The sequence below is a fragment of the Hyperolius riggenbachi genome, chromosome 7 (assembly GCF_040937935.1).
Source record: "Hyperolius riggenbachi isolate aHypRig1 chromosome 7, aHypRig1.pri, whole genome shotgun sequence".
NCBI lineage: Eukaryota > Metazoa > Chordata > Amphibia > Anura > Hyperoliidae > Hyperolius > Hyperolius riggenbachi.
Window position 1 is genome coordinate 113,450,984 of NC_090652.1, and position 14,377 is coordinate 113,465,360.

General features: G+C 46.8%; 1 protein-coding gene across 1 annotated transcript in view; it reads right to left on the bottom strand.

Annotated features, from left to right (window-relative positions):
- Nucleotides 1–11,247, bottom strand: part of LOC137525632 (cytochrome P450 2K4-like) — a 47,460-nt gene extending 36,213 nt beyond the window's left edge. The window contains exons 1-2 of the mRNA XM_068246782.1: nucleotides 11,053–11,247; nucleotides 6,440–6,602 (exon numbers count right to left, since the gene is read on the bottom strand). Of these exons, the coding sequence (XP_068102883.1) occupies nucleotides 6,440–6,602; nucleotides 11,053–11,247 (358 nt within the window). The remainder of the gene's footprint in view (nucleotides 1–6,439; nucleotides 6,603–11,052) is intronic.
- Nucleotides 11,248–14,377: the final 3,130 nt, after the last annotated feature.

Sequence of the window (14,377 nt, forward strand, 5' to 3'; positions counted from 1 at the left end):
GGCACATCGACGGCAGTGCTGTCCTCATCCTCCTCCTCTGCCGCCTCATCCTCTCTCCACCCCCGCACCAACTCAGCTGCACTGTGCTGAACCCCCTCATCAGCAGCAAGGTCAGGGACCTCCACCAAGTCCTCCTCCTCCTCCCCCTCAGAGGTGGACTGTGCAGCTGCATGCCGCTCCTGCTGGGCCAAGGCTGCCGCTCCCTGTTCCAGCAAAGCATCGAGGGCCCTGTTCAGCAGACAAACCAGGGGCACCCACTCGCACACCATAGCATGGTCCCTGCTCACCATGTTGGTGGCCTGCAGAAAGGGAGCCAGCACTAATACACCTGCTGCATGTGCCCCCAGTCGTCATCGGGGACGATGGACGGGATGTTGCTGGTCTTGTCCCTTTTCTGAGCGGCGGACACAGTGGCCAGGGCAAGGTACTGGTTGACAGCGTGCTTCTGTTCAACCAGACGCTCCAACATCGCCAGGGTGGAGTTCCAGCGAGTTGGAACGTCAAGGATCAGCCGATGGCGTGGCAGCTCCAGCTCCTTTTGCACGTCTTCCAGGCTCGCAGAGGCTGCAGCCAAGCGCCGGAAGTGACGCACAACATTCCTTGCCGTTTCCAGCAGTTCGCCCATCCCCTGGTAGGTGCGCAAGAACTTCTGCACCACCAGGTTCAGCATGTGGGCAAGACAGGGGATGTGGGTCAGGTTTCCCCTGTCGATTGCGGCAACCAGATTGGCCCCATTGTCGGCCACCACCTCTCCGACTCTGAGGCCTCTGGGGGTCAGCCAAATCCTCTCCTGCTCCTGGAGTTTGGCCAGCACATGGGTTGCCGTCAGTTTGGTCTTCCCAAGGCTGACCAACTGCAGCAGCGCTTGGCAGTGGCGTGGCTTCACGCTGCTGCTGAGGCAGGGGGTTTGGCCAGGTGTGCCGGAGGATGGCAGAGGATCGGAGGAACCTGCTGCAGTTCCCCTGACCCTGTTGCTGCTGCTGCTGTGCCCGCTGCTGCTCTCCCATCCTCACCCCCTTCCACCAAGCTGACCCAGTGGACAGTGAAGGACAGGTAGCGGCCTGTCCCGAAGCGGCTGCTCCAAGAGTCCATGATGACGTGGACCCTTTCACCAACCGCGTGCTCCAGCCCTCGCTCCACATTGGCCATCACAAAGCGGTGCAGTGCAGGCATGACCTGGCGGGCGAAGAAGTGTCTGCTGGGGAGCTGCCAGTCTGGGGCTGCACAAGCAAGCAGCGCACGCATGTCGCTCCCCTCCTGCATGAGCGTGTACGGCAGGAGTTGGGAGCACATGGCCCGTGCCAACAAGCCGTTCAGCTGCCGCACGCGACGGCTGCTGGGAGGCAGAGCCCTAACCACCCCCTGGAAGGACTCGCTCAAAAGGCTCTGGCGTGGCCTTTTGCTTGCACGGGAATCAGCAGACACAGCAGAGGAGGCCACTGAGGACTGGCTGCCAGAAAAGGCCTCAGTGTCGGCAGCAGGAGTTGCAGAGGGGGGAGGAGCAGTGCGTTTCCGCACTCCTGCTGGTGCTGCTGGAGGAGCAGGAGGGCGGGTGGCTGCTGTTGCTGCTGCTGCTGCTGAAGGCTGTGCAGTGCCAGCACCAGATGCCTTCAGCCTCTGGAACTCCTCATGCTGGTGGTAATGTTTAGCAGCAAGATGGTTGATAAGAGAGCTGGTGCTGAACTTTAAAGGATACCCCAACTGAAATGTGACATAATGAGATAGACATGTGTATGTACAGTGCCTAGCACACAGATAACTATGCTGTGTTCCTTTTTTTCTTTCTCTGCCTGAAAGAGTTAAATATCAGGTATGTAAGTGGCTGACTCAGTCCTGACTCAGACAGGAAGTGACTACAGTGTGACCCTCACTGATAAGAAATTCCCCTTTTTTACCTCTTTCTTGCTCTCAGAATCCATTTTCTGCTAGGAAAGTGTTTTATAGTTGGAATTTCTTATCAGTGAGGGTCACACTGTAGTCACTTCCTGTCAGGACTGAGTCAGCCACTTGCATACCTGATATTTAACTCTTTCAGGCAGAGAAAGAAAAAAAGGAACACAGCATAGTTATCTGTGTGCTAGGCACTGTACATACACATGTCTATCTCATTATGTCACATTTCAGTTGTGGTATCCTTTAAGGGGTCTGCACCTCTGCTTAACTTCCGCTGACAGTGGTTGCAAGTGGCGTACTTGCTGTAAACTGTGGGCATGGTGAAAAATTGCCAGATTGGTGACATGAAAAACCCCCTACCGCCTGGAGCCGCTGCTGCCTGTCTCCCTGTGGTGGTTGGGGGGGGGGGGGGGGAGGGGGGGCTTGGGTGGGGCTGGTGGTGGTACTGGCAGATGCTGCTGCTGCTGAGCCTGAGACACCAGCAGGCTGTGGGACCTGCCTACTGCTGCCAATGCTTGCAATGATGCGCCTCCTTGCAAGGCCCACAAGCGCATCCTCCTCCTCCTCCTCAGAGCTGCTGATGATGACCTCCCCAGGAGCTGGTGGCACCCAGTCTTTGTCTGTCACAGTGTCATCATCATCATCCTCCCCCTCCTGAAACATGTCCTGCTGGGATGATGACCCCCCCCAACTCCTCTCCTGATGCTTGGATGGGCTGCTTGACTGTCGCCACAGTCTTGCTGTCCAATCCCTCCTCCCCCAAAGTGCCCATCAGCATCTCCTCCTCAAAATCGCCAACAACAGCAGACAATTGACTCATGATGCCTGGGGTCAAAAGACTGCTGAATGACAGGTCGCCAACTGACGCTGAACTGGCCTCCTCCCCAGGCCCTGCTGGACGGCTGCTGCGAACAGGGGTGGTGGTGGTGGTGAGGGTGGAGGCCTCGGATGCAGAGCTGATGGCGGGCTGCTCATCCTCCGTCATCAGTTGCACCACAGTGGCTGCATCCTTTTCCTCAATGGGACGTTTCCGACCCGGCTGGAGGAAAATAGGAGCAGGTACTACACGCTGCTGCTGCTGTGTCTCTGCAGCGTGAGTTGCAGATGCTCCTGCTGGGCGCCCAAGGCGCCCACGGCCAGTGGCTATAGGCGGAATGTTAGCCACTGCTGCGGAACTGTGCATGGTGGCGCGGCTTGCCACAATGCTGCTCCCTCTCCTCCTGATTCCCTTGCTGCCCTTCCCCTTGCCCAAACCGCGCTGGCTGCCACTTCCAGACATCTTAGATGTTTTGGGCGTAAACAAAAAAGTTTTTTAAAAGGGCGGGTGAAAAAGTGGGGTACTTTAATGGAGTTGGTTGGTGGGTGAGGTGACACTAATCACTAAGTGATTAGATCGCTAAGTGATTACTAGTACAGTACGAATACAAAATACAATAATCAGTAATCAGTAAGTGTGAACAGTGAACAGTGAGTGTGTCCCCTAGTACACTAACTAGAAAATACAATAATCAGTAGTAATCAGATTCAGTAGAAGGAAATAGAGTGTGTGTACACTACAGACAGTGCACGCACACACACACGCAGGAGCTAGCCTATGAACAGTGACTGAGTGTCCCTAGTACAGTAAGTACAACTAGAAAATACAATAATCAGATTCAGTAGTAATCAGATGATTCAGTAGAAGGGAATACTGCGTACTGTGTACACTACAGACAGTGCACGCACACACACACGCAGGAGCTATGAACAGTAACAGTGAGTGTCCCTAGTACAGTAGTATAACTACAAAATACAATAATCACTCAGTAGTAAAGGACAAGACAGGGTAGAATACACAGCAGAAACACTGGTATAGATGAGAAATAAACTAACAGAGTACAGGAGGACAGCTGCCCACACAGGCAAGGCCCTGAGGCCTAAAGCTGTGTAAGCTTGCCTGCAGCAGCAGCTGTCTCTATGTAACACACAACCTACTAACTAAAATACAATCTCTATCTAGCTAACAACAATATAGGTGTATATAGCAGGTGTATGTGAGCAAAAACGCTAGGTGATTGACCACAATAGAGCACTTGCTAAGCCAAAGCACAAAGGAGCAGATCTCTCTCTGTACAAGTCAAGCAAGGACGGAAAAAACGAACATGGCGGCCACTATTTATAGGGTAGGGGCTGGCCAGGGTCCCCCTCTGTGATTGGCTGCCGTCAGAGGGCCTGGGAGCCCTCTGATTGGCTCTAAGGACATCAATCTGGGCTATGACGCTATTTGAGCTCGGTATTCGAGCTCGAATAGCGCTGTTTGTTCGAATAGCGCGAATAGTGAGTGGGCTATTCGAGTTCACTCGAATAGCCCATTCGAATAGCTGCAGCTATTCAAGCTCGAATACCGAGCTTGAATAGCTGAAAAAGAGCTCGAATATTCGAGCTACTCGAATATTCGAGCTCTGCTGAGCATCACTGCGAGCACCCACTGGGCATACGTGTTAGTGCGCCATTAGTGAGTTGGGCACCTGCTGCCGCTAAACTCCCCGGCAGCATCAACCACTTCAGTCTACAGTGTCGTTTCACCTTATGCATCCAAGCAACGTTCACCTCCTATTCATTCACCGATAACTTTATCACTACCTATTACAATTAATTGATCTATATCTTGTTTTTTCCACCACCAATTAGGCTTTCTTTGGGTGGTACATTTTGCTAAGAATATTTTTTTTTCTAAATGCATTTTAATCTCCTTAGCGGTAACCCCGTGCTGGACAGGGGGCAAGCCGCCGCGTAGGATTTCTCAGGCCCTGCTGGGCCGATTTGCATAATTTTTTTTTTTGAAACACGCAGCTAGCACTTTGCTAGCTGCGTGTTTGGTCCGATCACCGCCGATCCGACGCTACCTGCCGCGATACAAGCCCCCCCCCGCATATCTCTAGCGCAGCCTGGCCAATCGCCGCCAGGCTGCGCTATGGGGTGGGTCGGGACTCCCTGTGATGTCACGACGTCGATGACGTCACTCCGTTCGTCACTCCGTTCGTCACCATGGCGACGGGGGAAGCCCTCAAGGAAATCCCGTTCAGAACGGGATTTCCGGATGGGCATACGCGCCGGCAGCGATCGAACAGTAGGGGGGGGCGCCGCAGGGAGGGTGGAAGCATGTAGCTAGCGCTAGGCTAGCTACATGCTAAAAAAAATAAAAAAAAAGGTTAAAAAAACTGCCCGCGGGAATCATACCGCCAGGTAGGTTAATGGGAATATTAAGGAAAAAAATGGGAAAAAAAAATCATTATTTCTCAATTTTAAGCCATTATATGTTTAAAATAATACATGCTACCATAATTAAAACCCATGTATTTTATTTGCCCATTTGTCCCGGTTATTACACCATTTAAATTATATCCCTATCACAATGTATGGCGCCAATATTTTATTTGGAAATAATTTTACTACTTGGCCACAAGATGGCCACAGTGAGTTTTTGTTTTTTCGTCCGAGAGCTCTCACTTACAGGAACAGAAAGGGTGACGTGGGACATAGAAAAATTGCAGCTTTCCAGAGAAAGCTGTCGCCTTTTCTTAGGGGGACATAGATCAATGAATGGGATGTACTGTATATTCCCATTCATTGATCTCTGGGGCAGTGAAAGGCAGCGGGAGCGCGTGCGGCGCCGCAGCAGCAGTGCAGGCTATCTGGACGGATGTATCCATCCAGATAGATCGAAGTGGTTAAATACTATTCCCCCTCCCAGTTGTCGCAACTCAGAGGGAGGTGTAATTCATATAGCAATCACTGGAGTCCCGAATTACTCTTACGCGCCCCTTGCAGCATTGTATTGCTGCTATGGGGCGCCTGGTTTTGGTGCTCACTAATGAACACCATGCACCAAAGCCACCTGCTTAGCCCACTGGGAGCAGCTTTTGCACTTTTTAAAGCACAAGTGCTTTGTGGACTGTTTTTGTACTAAATTTGCAGCATGATTTGCCAGCGTTTGCAAACACTGTACATAGGACAATAGAGCACAGGGCCGGATTTACCTTAAGGCACTGTAGGGACGTGATGATGGAAAGGCGGCTCATTCACCTCCCCTACTGCCTTCCTCACTTCTTTCCTATGCAGAGTCCTGAGCAGGGTGTAAATAAGATGTTACTCAACCAGCTCTCGCCATTACACTGACGAGATCGCCCTTCAGTCAGGAGCACCACTAGCTACTTAATACTGAGGGTAGCTCTGGCTACCTAATGCTAAGGGACACCTGTAACTACCTATGATGGGCAAGGCAAGTAAGGGAGGAGTGACAGCTGGGCCAGCCAGTACACTTGTGGTGCAGTTTGGCGGGAGGTTTGTAGGTTCATGGAGGGAGAAGTGTACGGTGGCAGGATATCTGTGCCTATAGGCTCCTGTAATGTAAATCCGGGTCCGATAGATGGATAGAGCACTTGTGATTTGCAATCTGCATTTTAGTTTCAAAGAGTTGTATTGAAAAAAGGCAAAAGTAGAGTCATGACATGTCCATTGTTGACATCATTCCATCCCGTCTACACAGCCACGATTAAAAGCTTACCATTGCCTTTACTGATTAGTTCAAAGATTGGTACATCAGCCCGTTCTCCAAAATCATCGGCTTGGTTGACAAGGGCTTCCTTCACAGCGCTGTATCCGGCCAGGATCACCACCTTCTTGGCTCCAAAGTGTACAGTGAAGACGCTTCCATACCTCTCTGAGAGCTGCAATACAGGGCGGGGAGGTAGGCTTCACATTTAGTTATATTCATTTCCCAACTATCAAAATGAATGAGTGAGAAGAAGGAAAATACGTTCCTGCAACAGCGTCTGTGTTTTCTGATGTGAGCAAGTGGGAAAGGAACCTCAGTCCTCCATTATTAAAATTATTATTATTTATATAGTGCCAACATCTTCCGCAGCACTGTACAGAGTATATTGTCTTGTCACTTAAAGTGACACTAAAGCGGAAAAAAAAAACTTATGATATAATGAATTGTATGTGTAGTACATTCGTAGTAAAGAAGAGTCTCATTTTTATTGTCAGTTGTATAGCTTTTTTTTTATAACATGTATAGCTTTTTTTTTATAACATGCATCATTCTCTAATATTTGCAGTTTGCACACTACATTCTGGATTTTAAACTTTGAAACAGAGCAGAGCTAATGACTAATTACTTCCCTGCAGTAAAATCTTATCTGCAGTTTTATTTCACGGTTTCTTTGATGTATAAATGCGTCAGAAAATAGCACCATAGCTGACTAAATTAGTCAGAGAGCTCAAAGCTCTTTTGCATAGATAACAAGTGAAGTTTCTTAACTCTTCCTGTACTGGAAACTATGCTCATATCTTTGCTACTTATGTTCTATTTCTATTATTATTTTCACTGTAGATTCTCTTTAACTGTCCCTCAAAGAGGCTCAAAATCTAATCCCTACCACAGTCACAGGTCTATGTACCGTATGTATCGTGTAGTGTATGTATTGTAGTCTAGGGACGATTTTAGGGGGAGCCAATTAACTTATCTATATATTTTTGTGATGTGGGAGGAAACCAGAGTGCCCGGAAGAAACCCACGCAGACACAGGGAGGACATACAAACTCCATGTGGATAGTGTGCTGGCTGGGATTCGAACTGGGGACCCGCTGCAAGTGCTAATCACTATATCACCATGGTGTTATTGATAAACATTTGTGTTTCATTGGACTGGATTTTGTTATTGTGCTTCACCGCATGTGTTTTAGGGCAGAGACACACTGCAGAGCGCTTTTCAACCCATTTCCATTTTTAAAAACTCGCTGCCATTGATTTGCATTAAAATTGTTGTAAAATCGCCACAGTTTTGCAAGCAGCTGGGTAGCATCAGTTTTGATTTTAATGCAAGTCAATGGGTGTGTGTTTTTAAAAACAAAAACCGATCAAAAAGCGTTCTGCATTGTGTCTCCACCCTAAGACATCATACCTAATACAATACCACCATCTACTGGTGAATAATGAACACTACCACAAGATTAAACAGTAAATAAATAAACTGTGCCTGACAGGCTCAAATAGTCCAATACTATGGGTACGCAGATATGAAAGTTCCAGAAAGGGGAAATATGAGTCAATATTCCATCTGCGCTCTCCAGTGTTATAAACCTAGAAAAAAAGCATACACTGACAAAGCATAATCCTGTATTGTGCTAGTGAAGTCAGACCTCACACAAACACCAAAAGTGCAGCCGTCCTTTCAGATCACCACTGCGTGCAATGTGGACAAAAGCACATACCCACACCAGCAGTAAAGGGGCTCACCGAATTGTTACCACCTCAAACGCAGGTGGATCTAGCGCTCAATACAGGTAAGCACACAGTCACTCCACTATAGAGATCCAACTCCATTTTCACAGTAGAAAAAATACTCTCTTCAATCCAGTTTTGCATAAAAAGACACAAGAACAGAACACCATGGTGTAATAAAGTTTTGGATGTGGCTTCACCATACTAGCTCCAGTAATGCACTTACATAACTTAAAGGGGCATTATGGCGAAAAATTGTAAAATTTAAAATATGTGCAAACATATACAAATAAGAAGTACGTTTTTTTCTAGAGTAAAATGAGCCATAAATTACTTTTCTCCTATGTTGCTGTCACTTACAGTAGGTAGTAGAACTCTGACAGAAGCAACAGGTTTTGGACTTCATGGTGGATTGTCAGGGATTTATTTATTTTCAAAAGCACTTAGTGAATGAATGGCAGATGCTCCGTCCAACTGCCAAAAAACTGTGTAGCGAGCAGGGAAGCTGGCCAGCATCATTGTTTAAATCCTTTTTTAGGGAATATCTTTATAAAGAATAAAAGCCTTGCTGAGAATCCCCTATGTAGAGATGGACTATTCCAAAACCTGTCACTTCTGTCAGATTTCTACTACTTACTGTAAGGGACAGCAACATAGGAGAAAAGTAATGTATGGCTCATTTTACTCTGGAAAAAATGTATTATTTTTCTGTTTGAACATATATTTTAAATGTAAAAATTTTTCCACATAGTGCCCCTTTAAATAGCAAAAATCATGTATGCCTGTACAAGACTATCCACCCAGGGGGAGCCAGAGCGCTGTGACATCACCAGGAAGCAGAAGGCTGATCTGGGAGTTTCCATCCAGCGGGGACCAGTCTAATTAGACTGGACTGGGTGGATAGCATTGTAGAATGCGGGGGAACACAGCAAATTGGGAAGAACACTTGATTTAGTAAACTTTGATATTTTCTCACGTATAATTTTTTGGCACTTAGGAAGTGACAAAATACTAATAAATAGCTAAGAATTTCATTCAGAGCAAAAGTCCTCTAAGTGTAATAGTAAACATACTTTGTATTCGTGATGTATAGTCAGTACTACTCACAATAAAAGTGGGTTGCCCAAGTGCAATTAGATCAATTGTTTGTGGAGAAAACCTGTCTCCACTCAGCTCACTCTGTTCCTCTGGTGCCACACCAAACTGCAGGTTGGCGTTGGTGGGGGAAGGAATGGTAAGGGGGTGCCGACCTCAAAAATTAAACAATAGGTACTAAAAGTAATTGTTAAAGGATAAGTGAGTTGACAGAGCTGCATAAAATGTTTTACTTTATTTGCTGCATACGGTATCTGGGACGTGCACTGCGTCCTCTTTTTCCCCCTGATTGCTCCAACAGTCCGTAGTCCGGGCCCCGATCCCTTCTGGGTCACCATCCTTGACCTGAAAGCAGTACTTACTGTGTATTATATGCCTGCACCTGCACAGTTCAGTTTAGAAACCATCAGCCGCTGTGTCCATGCTCCTGGCAGTCTCCAGGATGTAAGCGGGAGCGCAGCCTGCTGAACTGTGCAGGTGCAGAGTGTAATGCGCAGTACTCCTTTTGGGTCAAGGATGGTGACCCAGAGGGGGTCGGGGCCCTGTCCAGGCTTTTGGAGGCAATCAGGGGGAAAGAAGGTGCAGGCCGCATCCAAGATAACTTATGTAGCAGATAAGATAAAATAAAAACTTTTTTATGCTGCTCTGTCCGTTCACTTATCCTTTAAAGAGAACCTGTACTGAGTAAAAATATTTAAAATAAACACATGAGATGACTTCAAATGAACATTACATAGTTACCTTGCCATCAGTTCCTCTCAGAAGCTCACCATTTTCTTCTGACAATAATCCCTTCCAGTTCTGACAATATTTTGTCAGATCTGAAATATATCAGTTGCTGTCAGTAAAATATCAGTTGCTGTCAGTTATAGCTGAGAGGAAAGCTGATGTACCAGGTAATGTCCATGTTTCCTTATGGTTCAAGTGGGCGATGTTACAGTTTAACTGGCTGCTGACCAGAAACCTGTTATGGGTAATGGCCAGTTTCAAAATGGAGGACGGAAAATTCCCTTGATCACAGTGAACAAAAAGGACGCGGGACAATGAGAAAGACACTGAGGAGTAGACAACATGGAAGGTAAGTATGACTTGTGTATGCTTATTTTGACTTTTAATTTTCAGTTCAGGTTTTCTTTAAGGTTGGTAATCAGTAGTACATAAAGAAATTGGAGGTAAGCATAACACTAACCTTCAATTAATAACAATATCCTTAAGGTTTCCTTGGCACATTAAACTAGTTAATGTGCCAATAAAATATTAATTATTATTATTATTATTTAACAAGCCTTGAAGCTAGTGGTAGGCTGAAATTACGCCTATGAGTAACTACGCATCGTAATCGTAATATGAAATATACAGATTACGCATAGAAAATGTCACATGTAAATGTAATCACTTTACGTAAATATGCATAATAGTGTCATTTACACGTAATGTAGTTCACGAACGGTTTTATGCATATGAACATATTTTTCGCATTGAATATTTAAATAGCCACATGTATACTGGCTGATGAACACAATTTTTTTTACACATACAAACGCATCGAATATTTAACAAATAGCCACGCATGCGCAGAACACAGGCGTAATTAAGATTCACAAACGTAGTAAACTGTACATAATGTAATTGCAGTTACGCATTAATAACTACTTGAAATTTCATGAAATCGTAATTGACCCATTACGAGCTCCACTACTTGAAGGTAACATCTACATCTGAATGTTTAGCTTTACACACATATAAGATATAGACATACACAATGCACATAATGTACTCCGCTTAGTAGGTTTTACCTCCATTAGTGACTTATATGGCTTTTTCAGGTCCACCAGATTGAGGTTTCCAATGAGAGGAAGAGGTTTGGGGCCCGGAGGCATCTTTGCTGAGCTCTTCTTAGATCCATTGATCCAGTAGAGGAACAGGGCAATGCAAGTTGTAAAATATAATAGCAGGTCAACCCTTGCCAAAAAGTAGGCAAGAAAAGCCATAGTGGACAGCTCTTATGATGATGTCCTCAGAGTTCTGCTAGTAACTCATATTTATACACATCCGCTTTATTCTTAACATACTTAATCTTTACTAGGACACAAAAAACCTATAATACCCCGATTTCTTTCTTGGCCAAGTTCCCTTGTTTGCAAATGCTTAATCTTGCTTTTGTAGAGATGCTAACAACAAACCACAACTCCATGTCACACTTTGTCCTAGTACATTAAGACAATTTGAAATGTTTGCATTTGTTGAGGGAAGGTAATAGGCCGCTATCATGTTATCTGGATTGCGGTAACCAACATGCCAGGATTTAGAGATCACGTTTAATGGTTATGAACAACATATTGCTTGATCATGAATCTGCAATCACTTGACCACTGTTATGTTCTAATATCACTCCGTTTATTTATAAGTGTTTGGAGCCGGTAACCCAGCGTTTCTTACAAAAAGCTAGAACGGGTATTTTCCCAGCCTGAGCCTGGCCTCTTGGATTAAAGGATACACAAAGTGGCATGTGACATGATGAGATAGACATGTGTATGTACAGTGCCAAGCACACAAATAGCTATGCTGTGGTCATTTTTTATTTCTCTGCCTGAAAGAGTTAAAAATCAGGTATGCAGGCAGAGCTGGGACAAGGTCCTCCAGCACCCAAGGCTGAGACACCAAAGTGCGCCCCTCCATCCCTGCCACCCCAGCCATCACACAGGGCCCACAACCTCCCCAACACCTTAATCTCTAGTTATCTGGCTTGCAGTCATTGCCATGTATCCCCTTTTCTTATTTCTTTCTGCTTCAAACACAATTAGGAATGACAGCTGAATGAATTGTGCGCCCCCTCCTACACTGCTCCCTGAGGCTGGAGCCTCTCCAGCCTATGCCTCGGCCCGGCCCTGTATGCAGGTGTCAGTTTGTCTGCGTGTCGGGACCAGGTTGGAACCTGGTTGGACTATAGCGTTACCCCCAATGTTTGTTATCTCATTAGTTTATTTTCACCGTGTGTTTCCTTTAAAGAGACACTGTAACAAAATTTTGAGTCTTATTTTTTCTACCCTATAAGTTCCTATACCTGTTCTAGTGTGCTCTGGCATACTGCAGCCTTTTCTAGTTGCACTGTCTCTGTAATAAATCTTATCTTCTTTCCTCTGTCGGCTCTATCGGGCTCAGGCTGGAATGTGTGGAATGTGCAGCACTGCTTGTGATAGGCAGAAGCTTTACACACCCTCTCCAAGTTCTCCTCTCAGCCTATCACACTCTGGTTAGCAGCCATGTCTTTTGTTTGTAAACACTGCCAAAACTGGCAATTACAAGCCAGGATTGCAGCAGGGAGTGGCAGAAACAGCACAGAGGGGCCCAGGAGAGCATAATGAATAGAATTGTATGCTTTTTATTCTAAGAATTTTAGAGTACAGATTCTCTTTAAAAGAAAACAATATAAATGATAGTGACAAAGACTGGGCATTTTATAATACACTGCAAAACTGTTTAGTAATGCTGGAATACCTCTGGAGCTGTGTTCTTCCTCCAGTGCAGTTTTGCCTCTCTTGGCTGTCTTTTCAGTTGTTTAAATGGTTCGGGTAGCCAGGGCTCTCTGTTGATGCAGTGGGGGTGAGTGTTGATGTGTAGCTGCATTTATGACAGAAGAGATTGTGTTGGCATAGTGAGTGGATGCTCAGGGGTTTTGAAGAATTATCCAAGGAGTAGAGATCAAGGATTCGATAATTCCTGCATGAGTGACAGAGGTGCAGTGCTAGTGGAGGAGGAGACAAGGAAGGGCAGATTGTGCATATTATAAGGTTGTGATCTGAGAGGGGAATTGCACTGTAGCATGGTCCCAGTCTGGCTTCGCTATCTCTGCTGAAGCCCAAGCAAGTTCATGCTACTGCACATGTGCGAGTTGTTGACAAGCCCTTGTCGACGGTTTTGTGGAGTGCACATCACTGCAATGGCTCGGTGGAGTAGGACAGGAAAAGCCTCTGGAGCACAGGTGTCAAACTCAAGGCCTGTAGGCCAAATGCAGCCCTCCTTGCTATTTTATTTGGTCCTCAAGAGTTCCCAATGTCCATCACTGTAAGCAGCAAAGAAAGACAACCTGTCGCCTTCCTGTCTGGAGGAGCACAACAGTGACAGTGTTTTAAACTGAAACATTGTCAGTCTGAGATGGGTTGCAGCAATAACCCAGTGGAGACCCCCAATAAAATAAACATGGACCCCCCCTTACTTGGATCCAACCCCTCCTGGTAACACACACACATACACACCTCCTTCTCCACCACCATCTCCTCACATAGCAGAGTAGTGCAGCGGAGCAGTGTGATATTTACCTGCTCCAACGATGTGTTGTCTCTTCAGTTCTTCCTGGCAGCCGGACACTCTGTGCTTTCATATCCCTTCTACTCATCACATGACATGCCTCAGGAGCCAGAGGCATGCAGCATAGAGCTTGTGGCTGTCAGAAAGCCTAGAGGAGGCTTGAAACAGCACTGGAGCAGACAAATATTAACCACTTGCCGACCGCCTTAAGCCGATGGGGCAAGGGCTGGGCCCAAACGACCGCAATATGCCCATCGGTGGCGGCAGCAGGCGTGGCTGTGCGGTGAGCGTGTCATTCGTGATGCGATCAGCCGCCGGCGACAGGCTCCGCCCCCTCACGCTGTAACCCGCCGGCCGTTCGGAAGCGGCGGCGGGTTACTAGCTGTCCGATCGCCGCCATGGAAATGGATAATACGCTTTGTAATGTATACAAAGCGTATTATACAGGCTGCCTCCTGCCCTGGTGGTCCCAGTGATCAAGGGACCACCAGGGCAGGCTGCAGCCACAAAGGTAAGCACCCAAGCACACTGATCTGCCCCCCCTTCCCTCTGATCGCCCACAGCACCCCTCAGACCCCCCCCCCTGCCCACCCCTCAGACCCCTGTTTGCACCCAATCACCCCCCTAATCACCCATCAATCACTCCCTGTCACTATCTGTCAACACTATTTTTTAAATTAGTCCCTAAACTTCCCCCTGGGGGCTCCTGATCACCCCCCCACACACTCTCAGATCCTCCCCAGACCCCCCCCCCCCCTGTGTACTGTATACATCTATCTTCCCCTGTCAATCACCTGTCATTCACCCATCAAT